General features: G+C 35.5%; 1 protein-coding gene across 18 annotated transcripts in view; it reads left to right on the top strand.

Annotated features, from left to right (window-relative positions):
- Positions 1 to 23963, top strand: part of MYT1L (myelin transcription factor 1 like) — a 296204-nt gene that overhangs the window by 225673 nt on the left and 46568 nt on the right. For 11 of the 18 annotated variants that reach the window (XM_052697138.1, XM_052697109.1, XM_052697148.1 and 8 more), the window contains 7 exons: positions 1499 to 1606; positions 4767 to 4978; positions 10755 to 11002; positions 13153 to 13389; positions 15126 to 15247; positions 15609 to 15671; positions 16161 to 16229. In XM_052697138.1, the coding sequence (XP_052553098.1) occupies positions 1499 to 1606; positions 4767 to 4978; positions 10755 to 11002; positions 13153 to 13389; positions 15126 to 15247; positions 15609 to 15671; positions 16161 to 16229 (1059 nt within the window). The remainder of the gene's footprint in view (positions 1 to 1498; positions 1607 to 4766; positions 4979 to 10754; positions 11003 to 13152; positions 13390 to 15125; positions 15248 to 15608; positions 15672 to 16160; positions 16230 to 23963) is intronic. The other 7 variants (XM_052697205.1, XM_052697185.1, XM_052697213.1 and 4 more) reach the window with 2 other exon arrangements.

A 23963-nucleotide genomic window follows, 5' to 3' on the forward strand; every position in this document is an offset into this window, starting at 1 on the left:
TTACAGAAGGGATGCAATTTCCTTTTAATTTTTTTTAGACAAATAACAAAATTATCAAAATATTTCTGCAACTTTTAGTAGATCACAGTATTCTCACAAAATACAAGATCTTGCTTATTTCTTTATAGTTAAAAAAAAAAAAAGGAAATATGAGTGGAGGGTATAAGGATGCAAGGTTCCTATTTAATTCCTTTTTTACTGTTAACTGTAGCATCAATGCGTAAGGGACTACACAGGTACTGAATGCACAGTCTTGTCAAGCTCTGCCTTACTGGAGCCCCGTGTATTTACTGCATGCCTCCTGGAAGACTCTTGTGGGTACCTCACCCTGTACAATTTCTTCTCTGTAGTGGTGCTGCTGTTAGATGCGGCAAAAATCTCTGAGAAGGCATCATGGGATTTACTACTGCTTGAAGCAGTATTCACTTCTGGTTGAATATCTACTAGATTATTAGAGGTGTCTGAAAAGAGCATGTCAATAGAGAGCAGCTGCCCTCTGACATGACTCCAGAGCCCCCTCGACCCTCTGCAGAGGTAGGAAACTGAAGAAGGGCTGAAAGGAGCAGTCTGCAGTCTCTGCTCACCTCCTTCTGCAGCTTTTGGGGCATTTTGCTCTACTTCGCTATTTTATTTATTTATTTTTTTCCCTGTAGAGAAGGGAACATCTGGGAATGCACTGATTTGCCTTTCATTTTCTTTTCCTGTGGAGAACACAGAGAACTGCAGTCGCATAAACACGCAATAGACCATGACAAGGAAAGGATCCCCTCCATTGTCAGGTCACAGGTTTTTACAGCTTCACTAAGAGCACCATCTGCTGGCATCAGATACTTATTTTTTACTGATTTTTTTTTTTTTTTTTTTTTAAAGGCTTATTTTAGTCACTGCAATAGTAGTTCAGCATTTTCAAATTTAATTGAATTTCAAGTGCAGAATTTCCTTTCAAGTTGTATCATCTATTATTAGAAAACATACCTTAGTGCTTGAATTTCATGAAAAATCACTAGGCGTAACATATCTGAGATGTAGATTTAGAGACCTTAGACCAAATTTTGCACCCATTTATATAACTTGCTTTTGATGAAGGTGAATAAAGTGTGAAGCAGTGCAAAATTTGGCCTACATGGTGTTTAATCATCCTTAAAAGCCATTTCATTGACAACATTTGTAGATTCATAAAGGTTACAAGTCTGCTAACAGAGCTGCACAATAGATCCCAGGTTATTCTCCTCTTTTACTGGTATGTTCACTGGGTGACATTCATAAATAATCTACCCACATACAATCAGAGAAGAACAGTTCTAAGATCTACCATGTAACTTTGAAAACAGAAGAAAGGAAGTCTATAGAAAATCCACATGACCAAAAAGCTTTTGGAAAGTCTTTTCCTTCAGATTCATCCTGATACACGCTAAGGAGGAGAAGGAGTAATTGGATCAGTGCTATAATGTGAAACTACGCAGGACAAGAAAATTAAATTTCCTTTCTGTAATTGCAGCCTCTCTGGATGTCCTATTGCTGCAGCAGAGAAACTGGCTAAAGCTCAAGAGAAGCATCAGAACTGTGATGTGTCAAAATCAAACCAGGCATCAGATCGGGTTTTAAGGTATTAGAAATCACTATAATACTTATTATATGCAGAATTCATCACACATTCACCTAATCTGAGAATTTATATTTATATACATTGTATATACATATATATCTCCTTTAAAGAAGAGTTAGAATTAGGGCTTCTGGATCCAATTCTCACAGAGTATGTTTCCCACTCAATTTACATGGGGGAGGGTTGGTAATTATTTTGGCAAATACATGTAAAGCTGAAAAGCTCATTTTTGTCTTAGGCATTGTTTGGTGTAAAGATGACTGCTGGAGTGCAAAGTCTAAGAACAGTGTGAAAAAAGTTGGTATCTTTTGGGAATAAACTAATATTTACCGGTAAGTCTTGGTTTTTTCAGCAGGCTTTTACTAGTAAATATCAGTTTAAATTAAACCAGAAGCCCTATTTGCATTACCAAAATGGTTGCAGACCTTTTTAACAGGAGACCTGGAAAAATGATGAATACAGCTTAGATCTCAAAATAAAGTCAGGTGTAGTTCTTTGTTCCTCTACTCACCTCCAGGAAGGATGGAAAGAAAGAAAATTTGTGCTAAATTTTATATGATCTTGAACCACTTTGACATAATTATACTCCTTCTCTTCATCCATATATTCTTTATTAATCCAGAGCTATAACTAGCTTTCCACTAATGTCTCCTCTTTTGAGATATATGGGTGGAAAAAATGCTGTTTCTAAGGAGCTGAAGTGTGAAGGATACATGTGAAAGAACTAGACTTCTGCATGATTATTCCAGCCTTGTACTGATGATGCCCCAAGAGCTGCAGAATTTCTCAGTGGATACTGCGGTATTCGTGGGCTGGGATAGGTACATCCCTCACAGCTGTCAGGAGGAGCATGGAGGAACTGCCATAGCTTTAGTTCCCAGCATTTCCTATTTATCCCATTCATTTCTTAGTATTGGATTATCTTCTCGATTTGAAATCTGATAGGGTTGCTTAAAATGAAATTTTGTATTATCAAGATTATTCTTTGCATATTCTCTAAAGCTTCATCTAGTCATAATATTTAAAAACAACAGCAACAACAACAACACCGTTTGGACAGAACTAAGAACACAGATTTATTGCTCACATCTGTGGATTTTTTTTCTTGGGCCTATTGACTTCTTTCCTTGGATTTTTTTTTTTTTTTTTTTTTCTCAACTACCCCCAATTCAGATTATTCTACTTTTCATGTAGCATCCCAGACAGTTTTCTTAGAGAAAGATTCTTAAAGCCTATTAATAAACAAGAGCTTATGTGAGAATAGCACAGTTTCTCATTGGTGGAAAAAGGCAAATAAAAAAATACAGTGGTTTTTATCACTGTTCATTGGGGATGCCATACAAAGAAGGCAACTGCTCAAAAGCAGCATCCAGTTTGCTGGAAAACTCCCTAGGAAATTGCACTGCAGTCTTAATGTTGCTTGTGAGTCTGCCCTGTGTTTCACATTTTATCAGCAATTCAGATAATGCTTTCATTTTATCTCCTACTTCACTTTTACCTTTAAGTCACTGAAGTCTTTGAGAGGAAGAACTTGGGAGTTAATTATGATATTTACATGCAGGCAACTAATAGGGAGATAGGGATGTTCCGAGACTAAGTCTTGAATATTTGTCTTCATCCCAGTTTCCATCCCACTTTCATTTAGAATTTCTTGAAGAGAAATCAAATTCATAAGACCTCTGTTCCACAGAAATTTTGTATTTACACTGCATATACAAGAATTGAACTACATTTTATGTTAGCTGAACATGGATTGTCTTGAGGTAGAATCAAAATAATATTCATATCAGCTCATTGTGTTAATGCTCCCACTGTGCTTTGGAGGAAGAAATATCCAAAGAAGTGAGCAAACATAAATCAAAGGAAATAGTATGACTAATGTGATTTTTTTGGGTGTTCTTTACATAAATATCCTAAATTATATGAAAATGAATTGGTTCAGATAGCACATAATATTCAAAACCTAATTCTTAATAGATAACACATTCCATTTTGCCAACCTTCCTCTGGTCTTGACTGAGTTTATGATCTTACAACTGTTCCTTCTATTTCCACTGGTTGTAAATGCAGTAAAGAAAAAAAAAAAAAAAGGAGAAAAAAAAAAAATAACCAACAACAAAACTTGACAGTAAGATTCTTGATTCCAGCAGAAGCACCTAAGGTGTACTGTTCATCATCTTTACCTCCTGCTAAATGCAGTGGGTAGGCAAGCATCACTGCATAGAATCTGCTTGCTATAACCCATTTATATAACACTTTCTTGTGTAGGAAGGGTTTGCAGGATCTGACCTTGCCTTATACACTGAAAGCTAATGAGTTCTGTGTCCACATGCAGAAGACAGTGTGACAGTGGAGAAGTTCACTACAGCATTCCTTCACTGAGATTTCAAACTTTCTTCAAGGGCCTGAAAGAGATTAGTTGGGACTTTTCCTGACTATCTTCTCTGATCCTAAAGGAAAGAGATATTTAACTGATATACGTTTATTCTGTATTCACTCAGATAACTTTGCTTGAGATATTTGTGTAGCAAGACTTGCAGCTCCTGCCTGAACCCTGCATTTAAGGGTGAGCAGGACACGTGAGGCAGCTGGAAGTCACAGAAATAGTGAGAGTATCCTGTGTATTTCTCAGCATCAACTCTATACTGAAGGATGAAACAAGACTAACTCCTTTGGAAAACGTACAGGAGAACAGCATGCAACTCTGTTGAAAAAGACTTAGAGGAAACTCCATTAATGAAATCAAGCTTCCCATGCTTTTTTTTTTTCTTTTTTTTTTGACATTTGAAGGAATTTGTTCAAACTTCTTCTGTCAGTTCACTTGTCCTTTTTTGATTCACCTCCCAAAAAGAAAATGTTTGCTATGTGATGCAATTACAAAGGGAAAGTGGAACCCTGGGGTATTTTAAAACAGAATTTTAAAATACTTTTAGATACAGAATACATTTAGCTGTATTAGAATTAATTTTGTCTAGGCTTTGTTCAAGAAAATATGTATTGTTTGTCTGCTGAAAATAACCAAAGAAAGCAAATGCAATAATCTATTGCTGTCTCATGAGTGCAAGAAATAACTAAGATTTTCTAATCTGAACTATAAATTATGCACAAACACAGTAAACTGAACTGCATCTAACAAACTTTACATATCTTTAATTTCTAGGCCCATGTGCTTTGTTAAGCAATTGGAGATCCCTCAGTATGGCTACAGAAACAATGTCCCCACCACCACACCCCGCTCCAACTTGGCCAAGGAACTAGAGAAATACTCTAAGACTACGTTTGAATATAACAGTTATGACAACCATGCCTATGGCAAGAGAGCCATAGCTCCCAAGGTGCAATCCAGGGATATATCCCCCAAAGGATATGATGGTAGGAGGTGCACACTCTTATACATGAGAGACAAGTTTGCAGTTAATCATGTTGTTGTATATGTAAACATCATATAAATAAGACATGTTTTCATGTTCATATAGTATTATGAGGAATGCTGTCATGTGTAAGTTCTTTTTAAAGGCCTTTTTAAAAAGCATTGTTTTATATGGTCCTTGCTTCACAGTTGTTGCACTGGCAAAAGAACATCTCCAGCTATTAAGCTCCTGGGATGTGTTGTGATTGCAGTAAAACTAAGGAATAGAACTAGTTCTTGTGACGCAGGAACACTGCATTATGTTGCTGTCTGGGAGACCTGGCCTCATGGGTCACATTAGCATTCTCATTTCTGTACAGCAGTTCAAGTAACTCATAAAGATAACATACGTACTCTGTGGGGATGTGGAAGTAGAAAACCTGGATCTCATTGCACTTCAGATATCTATGCTACTTATGTAATGAGGCATTTGTGCTCATCCTTGTGAATTTCTACTTTTATCCTTGTGCATACACCTGTAGAGTTCTCTGGGAAACCTCACATTACATTTAGAAGTAGACTGAAAGTGGCTTCAGTTCAAATGAATAAAATAGTGTCCATCAGGCAAGAGGATTTTCACTAGAAGACAAAAATGAACTACACGATGAAGAATGCAGGATTTGGATTGTAACTTATGAGGACATCAAGATTTTTTCAGAGCAATACTAATTTGATATAGTAATAAGTCTTTTTTTTTTTTTTTTTTTTTTTTTTTTGGTTGATTGGTTAAAATATTTGATGCTATTTGCTTACTACTGTAGGAAATTTCAAGCAGATGCCAGATTTTTGGTTAGGAAAACAGAAATAAATACACTACATAAAACAGACTCTGACATTCAAAAATAGGCAAGTGGAAAAAGGGAAAATTGATGCAGCTCCCACCTTTTGGATATTTTGTTTTCTTTAGAATCAACAGGCATATTTTTCCACTGCAGCAGAAAGGAGGAGAGGTATGAAAGGCAACTTATTTTTGAGTAAAAGTGTCTGTTTTTCTTCTCTTGTACACTCATCACATTTGCCTATGTCAGATTAAGGGCTTGAGCATTACTAAAGGTAATGCACTAACTGTAACTGTGGTTAGTAAGTTAATGATATAAGAAAAATTGTTGCATATATCTTTGTCTACTCTTGCAAAGGGCAAGAAACAGTGTGTTAATAGGGAACCTGTGAATATGCCTATGTATGGATCGAATTACTGATGTTTGAGCAAGTAATGTGTATTTTTTCTCATTTAAGACCCTTCAGCAAAGAAATAGAATATTTCAGCAAAGAGATAGAAAGGGTACTTTTTTCCAAATCATCAGAATTTATACAAGTAGCATTAAACACCAGTTCAACAGTGATCTTAAATAATGAAATATTTGAGTGATATACCTATCTTTCTACATTCTCACCTTCCTTTGATATGGATTAGAATTTTACTTCGGGAATCTTTTTGGACTGGGACAAGCTTGTTTCACTGCTCGGTTATCTAAGTCACAGGGGACAGAGGGATACAAAATATGCATGATTCATGCTAGTACAGCAAGTATACATTATTCTTGTGTACTGAGAAAACTGTTGCTCATTACAGCTGGAGCAGGTTGTTTGACAAATGAAGGCAAATTTCCAACGGATTTACTCCATACTGCATACTCTGCAGGAGGTGGCACACGCTGTAGCTGCATGTGATGTGTGTGTTTGACCAGGCAGATATGCTGACTTGATCCCAAGCATCATTTGAGTTTTTGTTTGTGATCAATCAGTGATATTCACAAAACCTTTAGAATCCATAGATCTTTGATATTACATAATCACTCCATCATGTTTGTCTTAAATGGACAAATGGCTTCAGAGTTCCTCAGGAAAATCAGTTAAAGAATAAGCAAAATCCTGACACTGACATTCATCAGGACAAAGATTTTGTTGACAGCTATTGGAAATAGTTGAATATGAAGGCAATTTCAGGAAGAGTCTCTTAACTTAAAAGAGACACTTTTCCTCAAGAAATTTTGCAGCATTTCTAAGTGATTTCATAGCTGTGTGTAAAATAAATTATTGATTAATTGTATCAAGACCACTATGGAGGTACTGTGTGTGCACTTCTTATGTGTGTGTGTCGGCACATACACATTTATGTAAGAGCAAATTATGTTTTGAAAAGTATTTTCATCTTGAAAATACTGAAAGAAAGCCTGAATTTTCTGGGGAACTTGCATCTAAGCAGCAGTCTATTTTTTCTGACCATGTAAGAGGTGACAAACAGTTTAGGGACATGAAAAATCAATAACTTCATGTTTCAATCTTATTTTTAACTGTAAGCAAGCATTGTATTTTCATCAACAGAGAAAAGGTATATGTTCTAGAAGTGTATGGCTGCGAGTGACATGAGCATAAATACATCCTTTGTGTTGTTTTCTTGATTTTTTTTCAGTAATCTTTAACAACAAACAAACAAAAATGGATACTTTGTATTGTGAGATAGAATGCTCCAATAACTCCTGAAGAATAAGCCCTGGTTGTGTTTGTGTATTTGCCTTATCTTTTATACCAGTTTCATGGTTGTTCACATCTTGGGGTTTATTGGGTTATTGGTATATAGCAGCTAACATAAAAAACAGCTAGACTCAGCATGCAGAGGAGATAGCAGCCCTCCAATTTCTCAGATGATGACAGAAACTCCTCTCACCCCACCAATAATGGTGGGACCTTCTGTCAAAACACTGAGAAAAAATGTTAGGGTGGGATTCATCTGACCATATCTAGAATTCTATTATGTATACCACCTATATCTAAACTAATCATTTTCAGATCCATAGAGAAAGATAGATGCTTCTTTGATGCCGTTCATCTCTCCTGAAGTACACATTTAAACTAGGTGCATCATTGCTCAGAAGTTCTAATTTTTTCTATTGCTAATAGAGAAAGCTTATGGTGACTAGATCAGTTACCTGAAATAAGGTGAGATTAATCTCACTGTGCAAGTAATAAAAATCATTGAAACTGTAATTAATATCCTTAATAAGTTCAGTATATATATATTCAGGCAATACTGGGGACGGGGTTCTCTGGGTAGAGTTAAGTTCCATTCAGAATATCAGAGTTTGCCCCTTTAAGTTGTTGAGATATCTCCCATTCCTCTGTTGTTAATTAGAAAGAGGAGAATGTAGACTTAGAGACATTCTCTGTAATTAGCCCCTAGACATGCTTGGTAGACAGCCAGTATGCTAGAAATACAGTGGATTAGACTTGTATCTATTATTAATGGAATAATAGATATTATCACATCCATCTTTGGTTTCACTGCTGGATCATAAAGCATAGGTGGACTGGAGAGCTCCAGAATCTGGTGTCACAGAGTTGGGCTATGTAGCAAGCAGAATTGCGATAGTGAAACAGTGTAGCTTCCCCTTCCTTAGCAATGGACTTGATTTAATTCATTATAAATTGGTGATCTTTGTTTCTCCTGAAAAGCTAACATGGGGCGAGCAGTCTGGGCTATATGACTTGTTTTAAAATGTGCACTTACAGTTTATTTAAAATAACCATGGCCATTTCTCTCCAAGTTTTGCTTAAATCATTGGTTATCTAAAAGCTAAGAACTGTATAGCATGCATATAGCACTTTAAGCCTTCAAAGTGTTTTGCAAGTGAATCACAACACAACTAAATTTTAGAAGGAATTTTCTATTTATAGGGAAAATGAATTCAAGGGATAATATAGCTTGACCAAGGCCACAGAGGAGTCCATATCAGAGCCTGCATGAGTTTCTGATGGTTAGTCCTGTGTATAAAGCTGCCTATTTCCCCCCTTTAACACACATTGTTACATATATGATTTCACATGTAGAATGTCTCTTACGTTCATTCAAATGTGTCCTCCTGTGAGAAGACTAGCATTCTTTTGCAAGTAACATAAGCCTTATTTGTTCATATAAATTTTGAAAGATATTTCTAATTTGACATGCTTAGCTGTACAGGGTGCTTGCTGTGTTAACACAGGAGAAACTGAATTATTCAATTGTTTCCTTCCTTAAATATAGAAAAATTCTTGTATGTATTGGATGGCATTACAAAATAAGAATGGATAAATGCTGAATTTTTAATGACTGCCACTGACTACTGTATTAATAATGAAACTCTGGAGAAATTGTTCGCAGGTTTATTAGTAGTGGATACCCTGCAAAAGTAGTGCTGCTATGTGTTTAAAACAAAGAAAAGTGATGAATGTTCAACATTAGCTTCGTTTAAAAAAATCACACCCTGTGCATTATGTGGCTTTCCATCTGCTATGCATTAAGTGAAACACTATTTCCTTTACAGTAAAAATAGCACAGTGATTTTTTCATTTTTTTGAAGAAGAGAGATGACATAAGCTCTAGCAGAGATATTTTGCTTTCTGATTCTTCTTTTGAATACTACCTGCCTAGCACAGCAGCCTATGGTTCACAAATGGGCTATGCTCATGGGAGCAGATTATTATATGTACGTCTGCTCAGACAAATGCACCTGAAGAGTCTGGCATTTAAATGGAACCCATCACAGAAGAGCTCTAGCTAGAGTCTGACCTTTTTTGTATAGCTCTCTAATCAGCATGCTAGTTTGTTATTGTTATACTGTGCTATACGGTATGATCTCTGCAGTATACATTTCCATCTTAAGGGGAAATAGTCACGGTAATACCCATTTATGTATCCTATGACCTTGACTTTTATGTGAGAACATGTAAACTTTCAGATTTTGGAGACTAGCTGACACCTTCTTGCATTTTATAGAAGTGCTTTTAAATAATTTATTTGGGGGAAGGATTGCAGAAATAAGTGGGCTAATAGGACTGTTTTGCATTATTATTATAATACATTTGGCTGTAAGGAGCATGTTTTAATGCAGTGCAGCAGTTCTACATTGTATTTAAATAGAATGGAAGTGAGCTTTGTCAGTGTGTTAGTGGTTTCTGCCAGTCAGAATACAGTGCTCTGTGTCTCAGTATGAGCAGTAATGAGCATCTTTGGCCCTTACTGTTTTTATAAAGAATTGTAAGCACTTGGATGTTTGAAGCTGGGGGTGATTCACTTAAGATTGTTTCCATTTATGCAGCTACTGCTTTTGCCTTTGTGAGATCCGTGGAATAACTTACATGTGGCCACTTTATTTCTTCTTTCATCATGTTCTTGTCTTCCTCTCCTTTCTGATGGCCAGTCTCCTAGTGTGTATAGGAAGAAAAATCCTTTTAGGAAGTGTGAAGTGTTAAGAATATATGGTTAGCACTTTAGTCCAGAAACCCAAGCCCTTTCAGCGTGCTTGATGTCCAGTAGCCCTCGGGAGTCTAGACCTTAATAGTACACTTGCTCATGTAGCTATTAAAGATTTTATAATGTTATGTTGCCCCTCTTTAGTAAAACTGAACAAACTGAGCAGATTCTACCTTTTGTCTGATTCTGTATATGGGTAAAAGCAGTGTTTCTTTGAGTTTTTATTGTTTTCTAAATCCAGCCTGTTTGTCAGAAGAATTCATGATCACATCATACAGATTTGTATGGGGGATTATTTCATACAAACTCATATATTTAGCATATAAAAATCACAGGCAGAAATCAAGAAATACAGCCATCATTCTTATTGCTTTTTTTTTTTGCTTTTTTTTTTTTTGTATTGGTTACTGTTGCTCATTATAAATTTCACCTCCAGCAGTTTGTTTTTCTCTTCACTTATGCAGAATGCTAGTTCGTTTGAGTCATACTTGTCATATTTCTTCCCACAGCTAAACGTTACTGTAAGAATTCAAGTCCAACCAGCAGCACAACAAGCAGTTATGCCCCTAGCAGCAGCAGCAATATGAGTTGTGGTGGAGGCAGCAGTGCCAGCAGCACCTGCAGCAAGAGCAGCTTTGACTACACTCATGACATGGAGGCAGCACACATGGCTGCTACTGCAATTCTGAATCTCTCCACCCGCTGCAGGGAGATGCCTCAGAACCTCTCCACTAAGCCTCAGGATCTCTGTGCAAGGGTAAAAATCAGTAATTCTGTATGTTGATGAAGATTCGTCTTTACTGCACTAGCTTTGCCTCTGATAGAAAGAAGAGTGGTTTTTTTTTTTTTTTTTTTTTTCTTTTACTCAAAATTAACATAATCTTATGTTTCTGCTAAAGCAGAAAAAAAAAAAAAAAGGAAATTGCTCTCAAATATCTTGGGAAAACCCGATCGGTATATAATCCGAAAGCATGATAGCATGTACTCCCTCGTTTTTTAATTTGTCTCTTACTGGTGAGATCTGTAATTATAAAAGATGTTTGAATTGCTCAAGTGGTATTAATTGCACTACAGATTTTTTGCTAAACACTATCTGATTCATCCATTTTGTGAGAAGATCAAGATTTAATGATATAATTTCATTTAAAAGTTGTATATGAGACCTCAGGTTGTAAGATCTATTAAAAAGAAATCTATGCTGCTTGTATGTTAGAATTTCTTGCCTGTGTATGGTATCACAGTTCTTAAGTCACTGCAGTAAGCATTTGAAACAAACAGTAAATCCTCCAGTACATGTGATTTCAAAGGTGCTTAGCAGGTGCAGCGTCACTGATGTTCTGCATGTTCATAGTTTCAGTATGTTATGAAATGACTGTGGAGACAAATAATAAATGTTGTTAAGCTTTATGTACTAAGAAAAACAGTATGCTATTAGCAGTCAGTAAATATTTAGCAAAATATTTGGTTTTTAATTTTAAACATTACTTTTTGACTCTGATAGCTATTAAAAGATTAGTATTTAATATACATCAACAAGCAGTACAGTGATACCTATGGGAGACCACTAGATGGCTGAGTAGACAGATGCAGTGCAGTGGGAAGATTTTTATTGTGCTTATAGGAGAGATTTTGAGCTGGCAGACATGTTCTTTTCTTCTTCATTTAGACAAAGGTTTCTTTATTTCCCATGTAAAAGCCTCTAGAAATTTCTTAGGAAACTAAACCCTTAGCAGCAGATAGAACCCAATTTAATCTGAAATGGTTGGTGACTGTTTTCAGATGCTGCTTTTTTACATTGATGTTCTTTAGTAATATTGAAGAGGTAAATCTCCTTCTGGAATGTAAAAAATACAGTTGATTCTGTATCAAAACAGTGCAAAAAGTTGGAATAAAATACCTTTTTTCCTATATGTTAAAGACAGAAGATGCCTCTATTCTAATGTTTCGCCCTATCTAAAACCTGGATGAATGACTCAAGAGAATTCACAAATATTTTCTAAATAAAACTAGAAGGGTAATATCAATTGTATTTATGTTATGAGAAAAGGCATTAATTGATCAAAAAGGGATTTGCATTCACAATGCTTTCCTGCAGCTCTTTTGTTACTAGAGGGAGTCTCTAGACATACAAGGAGTCAGTAGCATTCACACCAGTTTTGAAACCAAATTTCTTGTGTATTTCTGTATTTCGCAGTACCTCAGTTGCCACAGAAGTTGTCACAACTATTGCATTATATAAATTTATTCATTATAAAGGCAGAATACAAAACGCTAATACTCTTATATCTGCAGTGAAGGAACAGTGAAATTTAAAGGCATTTCCTGTTCCTGTAACGTTGCCTAATATTGTCCAAAAGACTTATTTTGGTGCCCTCTGTTTATTTTTAATTCCTTGACAGCATCTATTACAAACCAACAGTTAATGCTGAAGACACAAAGAAACAAATTTATTTGATGCTAGCTACTTTTTTTCCACTCTAATCACCTGGTCAGGTGTCAGGACTTTAAACAAGAATTATGCAGATATTAACTCAGAGGTATTCACCTGTCACAGAGCAAACCAAGAAGGTAAAGACAACAAGAAGAAAATATCTTCAGAGATTTCTCATTTTCACCTGTTTTTTTTTGCACCTGTTTTTCTGGGTGATGGGAGAGCATAATGAAGGCTCTTGTCCTGTCCCCCTAAACATCAGATTTAGCCATTCAGGAAGAAATCTACTAGAATAGCATTAATGTTGTGTAATAGCATCATGCTATGTGTGGGAGGGGGCTCAATGCTTTCAATCTATACAGGAATGGAAATACATTTTATTATTCTGCTAGGCAATCAAATATACTGAAGAACACAGAGAGGCAGCAGTTTGATAGTGTGAGGCTAAATTAACAATATTTTTCTTCTTTTGACAGAATCCTGATATGGAAGTCGATGAAAATGGGACCTTGGACCTGAGTATGAACAAGCAGAGGCAGCGAGATGGTTGCTGTACCATTTTGACACCACTGGAGCCAATGTCACCGCAACGACAAGCTGTGATGAACAACCGCTGTTATCAACTGAATGAGGGTGACTGCTGGGACTTACCAGTGGACTACACAAAAATGAAGCCCAGTAGGATAGATGAAGATGATTCCAAAGAGATTAATGTATGTCTTTTTCATTTAATCGTTCTCATTCAGTCTGCTTTTTGTAATCCATTGTATTTCTGGTATTTGAGGGGAAAGAGGAAACAATAGGTGTTAAAATGGTAGTTTTCTACCAAACAACTTCTGCTGGTTAATCTTTAGAAATACATCATGCTGACACACATCTGATCTGTGACTAAGTTCCATAAGACAACATTTGAACCAGGAATTTGAATCATGTTTTCTAACAATATCATCTTTTTAACAAATATTTTCTGCTGAAAAGATGTTTCACTTTATCCAGATTATGATATTCTATATAAGCAAGTTGACAGAACTGTGCAGTACTGGGATAATCGGCTCTCAAGATCAGATATCCCACTGAATCTGAAAACCATAAATGATGTGCTGAATGTTTGAAAGTATGTATTGCTTAGAAATCAATTTAAACAAAACCATCAGAATGTAATGTAAGCTTTCAACTATTTCAGCTAATCTTCTTCTAGATTACTTATGTACTCCTGTTAGCTCTGTGTGTGAAAGTGCTTGTATTAATGAAGTATTTTGTTTAAAGAATTATACAAAGAAGGGATATTTGAAATTGGTATTACTTTCCAATTCAGAATACTAAGATAACAGCAAGACCCTTTAAACAGAAAAGGCAAATAAACACAATACGCTAGTGAATTTATGTTTCAATACTTAGATCATGTAGGATGTGTTCTTGTGTGAGCCAAGACACTGAAATAAACCTGCTGACAAGTTTTAATGCCACTGATTTTGTTTGTCAGTTTTCAACTCTTATCCGCTGTATAGCTTGCAATGCTACATTCAATATGTAATAGATGTTTGGAGACTTCAGTACACTGTTCTTTGTTTTTCCTTGGTGTAAACTATTAAAATTAGGCTAATAATTTGTGTGTGATAGATTTCAGGCCTATTTTAATTAAAACTTAAAACTAAGTTCAATGCCTTTGACACATATAACAAAGTAGCATTTCCACTGTGTACTGCATACATTCTATCTCTGGTATTAGTCACAGTTCTGTTATTAATTTCACTGGAATTAGGAAAATCTATCTTTATCAATGAAATATGAGGTGAAAAATACAATATGAAGTATTTCTCAGTGCAAACATCATGATACATTTCTGCTGTGGTGTTTGTAGCACCATCTGCAGGAATCTCTAAATCAATGCATTTAACCACTTTGTTCCTGAAATAGATGGTTTTGAATTACCGAGTGCATCAGTAATGTTAATTTTAAATTATATGATTACATTTTGCAAGACAGATCCATTGAGGTTTGCCCCAAACTTCCAGTTGTTACATTTGTTCCTATTTCATCTTTGGTGTGTTCTAAACTATTAAAGTTATTAAGATGACCCTTTGATGAACCAGATGCTACATTTATTCTTTATTCCTATTCCTCAGTTTTGCAGTGCCTTCAGAAAAAGTATAAACTATTTATCTTAAATGAAAATAATACATCAGATATAAAAATCAATGCTTTGCTTTTTTTTTTTTTTCTTTAATTAAATAGCCTAATTATTTCCCACACACTTCAAAGACTGCATCAGAGTATGCAAGGACTGTTTAAAAGTTTGGTAGGTGAAAGAATATGAAATAATTGCATGGTTTTTCTTCGATTAAGTAGGATAAAAAAGGAGATAATCTCTGATGACTCTAATTTGTAATATCTTATGAAAGTTGTGTCCTCACCTAGCTGAGACTAATGCTCATTTATTTGCCTGTAGCCAGAAGATTTGGATCCTTTCCAAGAGGCACTCGAAGAAAGAAGGTATCCTGGTGAAGTTACAATCCCAAGTCCTAAACCCAAATACCCTCAATGCAAAGAGAGCAAAAAGGATTTAATAACGTAAGCATAATGTGAGGTGAAATTATTTTTCTCCTTTTAACCTTTTCTCCCTTGTCTTTTTTAAACAAACAAGTACATATACGCCTTGCAGTATGAGCATGCAACATTTGCAGCATATAAATGTTTCAAACTGCCAGTTAAGTAAAGTGATAAGCTAATGTGTATTTGCTTGTTCTTAATGATGCTATATTGTATTGAGACGCCATTTTCATTTAATCCTGTTCATTTTGCAGCTTTTCAATTAGGATGCTTAAAACCCCTTGCAGTCATTGCAGCTAAACTGGAAACAATGAAACTTTTAAAAGCTTTTTTTTTAAACATACTTACTATTTTGGCTGTTTTTGTTTTTGTTTGGTGGCAGATGTCCAACACCAGGGTGTGATGGGAGTGGTCATGTGACTGGTAATTACGCCTCACATAGAAGGTGTGACTTCATTTTTTTCATGGTGGATTCTGTCTTTTCAATTTATTGTTTTCAGCTTACCTCAACAATGCTGTCAAAGTAAAACGTTGAACTATGTGTTAACCCTTTGAGTAGTATATGTTGATCTTAAAAGCATGCTAATTTGTGTGTTGTATAAGCGTCTTTTATTTTTAAATAGATTACTAAAATTTCCAAAGCATTCTAAGCATTTAAGTAGTTAACCCAGGAACCACAAATATTTTTGTTACATTTTACTAGTTTATAGAGAAACAAAAAAAAGAACATTTACAGTATGTAATTTTGGAAGTAATGTTGATATCTAAATATATTCAGAGGGTTAACTATATTACAAAATTCAATATTACAGCACTTGCCCCATCGCTTTTCTGCATTAAAAACTTTTACTTTTTAATTTTTATGTTGTGTTTGTTGGGAACGTTCAGTTAATGAGAAGATTAATTTACTTGTCTGTCCTACCATGTCTTGCAGTTTGTCTGGATGTCCCTTGGCTGACAAAAGCATTCGAAGTATGCTGGCCACAAGCTCACAAGAACTCAAGTAAGATATAAAGAACAAATATTTTCCTTATAAATATTTATTTTACCACAAACAGTGTATAGTTACATCAGAAATTAGAATTGCAGTCTATCTGGAGAGCTGCTAGATGCTGCAGAGGTGGTTGATCGGTGCTTGAGAAGTGTGTGAATTCTCTAGAAATTCCACGTAGGCTGGGTCTATACGTAAATCTGTTGACGTAGTGTTTTCTTTTGAGTATTCATTAAGTGATAGTGGTGAAATTCGTCTAGATGTCTGAACTCCAGTTCTTTTCTGAACATTTGAATGTGCTAGTTAGAACAGAGAATTCTCATGAGATTAGACTGATGAAATACTTCTGACTACATAACTAGTGAAATGATATTTCTCAGTTAGACTAGAGGGGAGAGGAAACAGTCCGTTTCTTCCTAATGCTTACATAATCTTCCCCAGGTTTGTATCACTGTTAATAGCTTAATGCATTTTCTCATTTGACTGTTTCTTAGTGTCAACTTAGTTATTCTCTTACTTAAAATGCATTCCTCACAATTTTCTTTCAGTTCTTTGAAATGACAGTTGTGAGCCTTGAGAATTAAAGAATTGTGAGACAGATTCGATCTGTCTTCCGGCACCATGTGCTTGATTGGAATTCTGTATGTTGAAGAACTGTAGGGTTTGTTAGTGCTACGAGTTAGTGGTATTCCTGAAATAGTAGTATGGTTAACATGGAAAGATTTTCATAAGTAGCAAGAAAAAAAATGAGTAGGAAAAATATGAATGGTAGCTTATGGTACTATGCTAAACATTATTCTGTCTTTACCATACATTATTGCCTTAAATAGGATTTCTTAAGTTCAGCACTTTGATGAAAAAACAAACTTTAACTTGTGGGAAAGATAAGAAAGCAAGCATGAGAAACCTTCTGAAGTTAGATATCTCTCTAGACTATTTAATCTAGTCACTAAGTGCAAGGAAGAGGTACAGAATTCACAGGTATTACCCCTCTAGTCTAAAGTTACTTTTTTGAAGTGTCAGTTCAGATCGTATTGCTATCTTTTGCTAGAAGACAATGTGATATGCAATAGGAAAGGCTGTAAGTGAGGTCACTGAACATATATATTTTTATATATATATACATAAGCAGAATGTGGGTAAATAACCCCAGAGAAACTCAGATTTTGGCCTGACTTTTTGCTTGAGATGTGTTATGGATGATCAGGGAACGGCAATTACATAGATAAAGCTGTTACATAGACCAGAGTGTTGGGGCAGCCGGCATAATACTTTAAGTACATACTTTGCTGCTTTAACCCTTCATGAAATTTAGTTAAGTTGGGAAAGTGTTACGGGATGATCCCATTCCTCTACTTTTCTCAAATATCTACAGTCAAGCCTAGTTTATGTAGACCAGAGAGAATAAAAGATCTCTTGAACTTGATTCCCACTCCTTTCTCTGCCATTTTCTCTACCTATTTTGAAAGCAAAGAAAACAAGGTTAAGTCATACTTAAAATTTCAGATACAGGTTTAGCTAACCTATAATTTCTATTTACTTAAGTGTTATTATCACAGTACCTACTGCACACATTAAAACACAGTTAAAGTAGTACAAATTTTAGAAAGTGATAGAATTTTAGACAGGGTAACTTAACTTGGATCTCTTTTGCGTCTTCATTACAAGGCAAATCTTCATTTTCTGATCACTTATTTTTCCGTTGGATAACAAATAGTACGTTGCACTGGACAGACAGTAAAAACTTCTTAAGCAAATAATGGATTTCCTTTGTTTTCCTCATTATCCCATGTGTGGCCCCGTTTGTTCTTCACTGCACTTTTCTCAATCTGTACTTTCAGGATATGACAACTAATTCACTCACATACGTGTCACTAATACCACACCTGAGTGTTTCCTTATTAATATATCTTGGTAATAAGGGGATTCATTTATTTTCACTTGGAATTAATTTATTTTCACCTACAATTATACACTGAAATAAGTCAGGGTTGATATTAACACTAGTTTAAAGCGAGAAAATTTAACCATATCATTTTAATTGCTCGATTTGATACTTACAGGACTCACCTAGCTCTTCACTCTACAGGGAACTATATGTATTCAAGGCCAACTTCCCAGTGAATTCTCTTGGAGCTGTGGGAATTAGGCCATTCTACACAATGAATGGTTCACCATTTGTGAAAAGGAATGAGCTGTACAGAGAAAGCAGAATAGAGTCTGGTGATCCAGAACAGCAGTTACTTTCTCTCCCACAAAAATCTTCATACAGTCCCACCTTCCACTCAATCCAGTCACTCTGTCTTATTTCCTTTTTCATTTTCTTTCTACATTTCTCCATGTTTCAAGCTCCTTGTCTCATCATCCCATCCCGTCTCCATCACATTAATATTCTTATTGTTCTCTGCTACTAAGCCATCATACCGAAGTTGGTAGAAAGGCATATATTCAAAAGCAGGGATGTAGGAGTCATATGGATGATAGCATCCTTTATACAGCTCTCATTTCTGCTCTTGTTCTCTGCCTAAGAGGGGAGGAGATGTGATCATGTAAATGATAATGCATATGGGCACAAAGCAGCTAAACCAAAGCTACATAAGCAACTTTGATTTGAAAATTTTTAACTGTGAAGTACTTCATTTACATTTGTTACATTTTTGTGTGAAAGGTTTGGGAGAGTAATTTCCTTGCTTTTAAAAAGAGCAAGCTGAAAAGAAGCAGAAAGTCCATAGTGTGGGATCCTATTGGCATCTTGAGGCTTTTGGTGTCTGCTGTATAGATCACCTGAAGTACTGTGCTAGAACACAGCGGTGAAAGGTGTAGCACTCTGAATAGGTGGGCACCAGAAAGAGGTGGGGAATGTTGCTAATGCGTTTCATAGATATTTGCTGACAGCAAAAGAGGAGTGAGTATCAGCAGATCTGACTCCTGCCCTGGGCTTTAGAGAGAAATATAAAGGCATTTTTTATCTGTATCCCAAGCCGAGATCCCTTCTGTCCTGCTCTTTCCAATCTGTACTGTTACTGTCTCTTCATCTTTTATTCCTCATTCTGGTTTTCATGCAGTTATTTCCAGTCCTCTATAAAGAGTTCAACTCTTCAAAATTTCTGATTAATACTGTTCTAATGTTAGATAATGTTAATATTAGATAATGATTGATAGCTTAGCATAGAGTTGATAGTGTAGTGTAGTGACTTTTTGTACTGCATAATTTGGGACACTTTCATAATTTTTTCAATTTGCCATATAGCTCAGTAGCTCATAGAGAAAATATTGCATTTGTGCTAGCACAGCCTTTATATCATGTTCTACTAATCCACAGTATCCTTGTGTGTACTGTAACAACACAAATCATAGTGCAGCTTTCTAACTAGAATTCTGCTAGCACATTGGTGGTGTTGGTTTTTTTTTTTCAACTCCTTCGTAAACTAAAATATAGCACACAACTGGAGACTTCAAATAACTCTTATGATCTAGTCATAATCAAAATAACTGAAGAATCAGTAAAGGTTAGAGAAGTATCTTCCTGTATTGCCTTTTGGTTATTATATCTCTTAAAATTCCATCACTCACATTTCCTGGCTTGCAGAAAGATGACATTGTCACTCAATTAAATAGTTCCAGGGTTATCCTAATTATTCCTAACCACCCAAACTTCACTTTAAGACTTCTTGTTTACTTAAGGCTGTGAAGATTGTGTGACTCTCCTCTTTTACCCAAAGTCCAGGTGAAAACTTCTTTCTTTGTGCATAGCTTATTGACAGGTCAAAGCAGTTAGACAGCCTGGTCAATGTTCTCACTGGCGTAACAAAATAGAAATAATAAAATAATTTATTTGGTTTTAATTCTGTTAGGGGTTTGATTAAGAGTTTCTGAAGAAATTAGTATCTGACAGGAATCCAAGCCTTCCAAATTTTAATATTTTGCTTATAATGCTTGTGAAAAGCAACATACTGATGAGTAAACTTGACTATGGTGGCAAAACAATTAACTGCCCATCTAGTGATAGTTAGCAATATTAAAATATTAATAATTTTAATCTAGTTTAATCGTACCTTGAGGCCTTTCCTAACCATTTTTCCTTATTTACTGCTTATTGCAGAAGTTCTTACTTACAGAACTGTAATCCTATTGTAGAATTAAAAATACTATAAAAAGGCAACATTTGAAACACTTTTAATAGTATTTAAAAGAAAAAAGAATTAAGTAAATTTTTAAATCAAGTATTTTGATTATCCATAAATCAATCCCAGACAATATACAACATGCTGACAGAACATTTACACTTAGATTTCTGTTAACCCACTAATCAGAGAAAGTGGCTGCCAGCGAATACAAGGAAATGACGAATTTTGTTCTGATCCTACTTTAATGAAAAAATAGCAATTCTTTCTCAGAGGCCATGGATAGCTAAGTATTAGCTTGGACTACTGTCAAACTAACTGTCAAATTATCAACATTTACCCTTTGTCCTTTGGGTCAGTTTTCTGCCAGGAAAACACATTAGTACTTATACTCAAGAATCTGAACCTCAAAAAGGTTTGTAGTTCAACCAAGTTCAACAAATCTTTATGTGCAGGTGATACTGTCATAATATTCCGTATTTCTGACCCACAGCACCTGTCTTTATGTAGATACTGCATGTCATTATTGTTTCTGTGGTGATCATCTTTTGGCATTATCCTATGGCACTTACAGGGTGGAGAACAATCTCATTACCCTCTATGCAATGAAGCCTGAAAGCTTTTATTTTCCACTTCTCTTCTTAACTGAAAATGTGGAGCTCGATCTGTTTTTATACATTTTCTACAGTAAAGTAAGATTTGGAATTTCTGTGCCTCCTTCTTTCCATTTCACTCTGCACTCATTTCCATATGTTTGGTAGTCATCTTCTGATCTTTTATCTTCTCTTTAATCCTCGTCTCACCATTTCCAGTTGTGTCATCCTAAACTTAGTCCTCCATAAGGTCCAGATTGAACAGTGAGCTTCTCTGACGTTCTCCTTGTTTAACCACAACTTTTCAAGGAGGAATGACTGCATGCAGTACAGTTTTCTGGATAGAAAGGATATTCTTAGCTTACACTTACAGGGTAAATCTTCTTAGTATAACTTTTAACACTCACTTTGTATTGGTGTACCAAATAATTTTATTGCAATTTCCTCAACAAGATCTAGCAACTGGGAAGAAGGGATATTCTTAATAGAGATGGAGAAGCTTGTTTTGTATTTACTGTGATTAACAGTACCAGAAAAAACATACTGTTTACTTCCTCAATTTAGTCATCTGGGAAAAAAAAGAAAGCATAAAGCATAGTAAAAAAAAAAAAAAAAGATATGTTAATAAAACACTGTAGAAATATTCCCATCTTTAGACAGATAACCAGACTATTACTGAGCATTGGTCAGTACGTATCCTCTTAAAGCCTTGCTGGCTCCCCCAGTATGCAGTCACTTTTTCTAGTCAGAACAGTTATTTCTGCAGAGATTTATTTAGCTGCTGAAGTGCTTTCTCCACCCACAGTCTATGTCCTCAAGATGTTCTGGAAGTGTGTACCTTTGTTGTTTCATCTGTACAGGAGTACTACCCCTTGCCTTGCCTTCCCTTCCTAATTCCCCGTTCTTATCCTATTTAGCCGACATCTGTCCTCCTATAAGAACTCACTAAGACCAAAATTTGGAAAGCTGTGACCCATTATACAGTTTTAACTCACTTTTGTGTTAGAGAATTACCCTTTATTGTGAGAAAAATAACCATTTCCATCGTTATCACTTTTTTTTCCTCTTTCCCAAGTTTTCTACTGTTTATGTCCTCTTATTTATTTATTCATTTATTTATTTATTACTATGTGATAAGTTGTCATTTCAGTTTTTTCTTGAATACTAACATTGTTGACTCTAGTAAGTAATTATGTGGTGTAATACAGTACTTATTAGATGTTAATTATGTATCCTTTGGAACTTCAAAAAATTTTAAGTTCCTTGATGTTTTATCTAACTTCTAAGTGGAAAATGTGGTTGCAAAGACCAGACATTATGTATTTGGTATAATGTTAAAAATGACTAGAGCAAGTCATTTGTAAATAATAGTATTTCATTAACTTATCTGCAATGTTATGATAAAACAAACCGGTTTATAATGTGTTATTAAGTTAGTGTGCAAGTCTAATTATTAAAAACAAAACCAAGGAGCATAGATCCCCATTATTAGTTCCCTTGTAAAGAATAATCTTTCCCATTTTGTTCAACTAGATCCTTGGGCCAAGTAAAATTAGGAATCTCATGTGGTTTCAGTGGGTTTTTTTTGCATTTTTGTTTCCTGTATTTATTGCAGATTTCCACTTGGATACCTTATCTTTGATGGCAGCATGCATGCCTGGCCAGAACAGAACACCTTGGGCTCTGTTCCTGCACTTCTCAATACTCAAATGGGCACTGTAGGTTATACCTAGCATTTCCAACCTCATGTTGTGTGGTGTTATGATAATGTCCTTTGTATAGAAACCCATCATCTGCAGCAACCTCATCTCTATAGTCGCAATAAGTTTTACATATGGAAGTGGCTGGGCTTTTTTTCTGTTAGAATAACTCCATTCAGACTCTGGTAAGGTTGAGTCATTCCATTTTTCTCACTTAAGTTTGTCAACTTTTGTCTCTAAAATGAATAATACTTGAGTTCTGTTTACATAAGACCCTTCATTGTTGTTTTCATTACTAAAAGGTAGTCTTAAAAGCATGTACTCTCTAAAAAGCTCCTTGCAAGCCATCTGTCTACCAGTACCTCTGATACTGTGAAATGTTCCATGCAGGCACAAAATTGTTTGCATGAAGCACCTTGCAGAATCAGGGCCTTAGTAAGTTTTCAATACTTGAAATACTCTGGAATTAGAGGCTTTAATTTGCAAAATGGCAGTTAAAATATTTAAATAGCTTCTGGCCTCTTCCTTAAATATATTGTTAGCTTTACTTCTTCTGCTGTTTGGATTATAATCAGTGTTTAAAAGCATTTGCTGCTTAGTTCTAAACTGGAATAGTCTCAATTCAGATGAATATTCACCGAATTAGAGTAATTTTTATTCAAAACAATCTGTATGACTTAAGTTCACTTTCAGAAGGAATGTAAGCACTGGGAATCCACATCCCTTTTACTTCTGTATGCCTGTCTTTGAAAGTGGAATTCAGCATCTGCAATAATGAGTTAAGCAGTTTTAAATATACTATCCTAAGTTTCTAGGCTCTTTGCTAATCACCAAATGCTTCAGTGTGAATGCTTATTTGACGGTTCAGTTTAATTTTCAAAACTGTTCTCTTGTCAGTCATTCCAGTGCCATTCCATGCAGTCCCTGAGCAACTATTCTGAGAGGAGCACTTAATTGTGATTATCTATGAATTTGTTTCGTTATTTTAACATGCCCAGTGAATCTCTCTAAGGCCTTCTTGTCTTGGAGTCTTTCCATTTGTGCAGTTGCCTCTGCCATCCTTGGGTTTGGTCATACTTCTTTGTCATTGAATGTGTCCCACATCACTTACCTCATTCAGCCTGGCATTTGCTTGTATTCAATCCAGGGGTCTTTTCTTTGGCACAATTTGGTTATTGTGCAAACTCCCATTGTGATGTTGATCATTTTTTGCTTCAAACCAACAGATCATGACCAATTGCTCATTCCATCCAGATCCGCAAAGATCTGCAACATGATGCTGTGGTATATCCCAAGTGCTGAGGCAATCCCCATGGGAAGTTGCATAAA

This window comes from Tympanuchus pallidicinctus, unplaced genomic scaffold, assembly GCF_026119805.1.
Source record: "Tympanuchus pallidicinctus isolate F22 unplaced genomic scaffold, pur_lepc_1.0 scaffold1, whole genome shotgun sequence".
NCBI classification, from domain to species: Eukaryota; Metazoa; Chordata; class Aves; order Galliformes; family Phasianidae; genus Tympanuchus; species Tympanuchus pallidicinctus.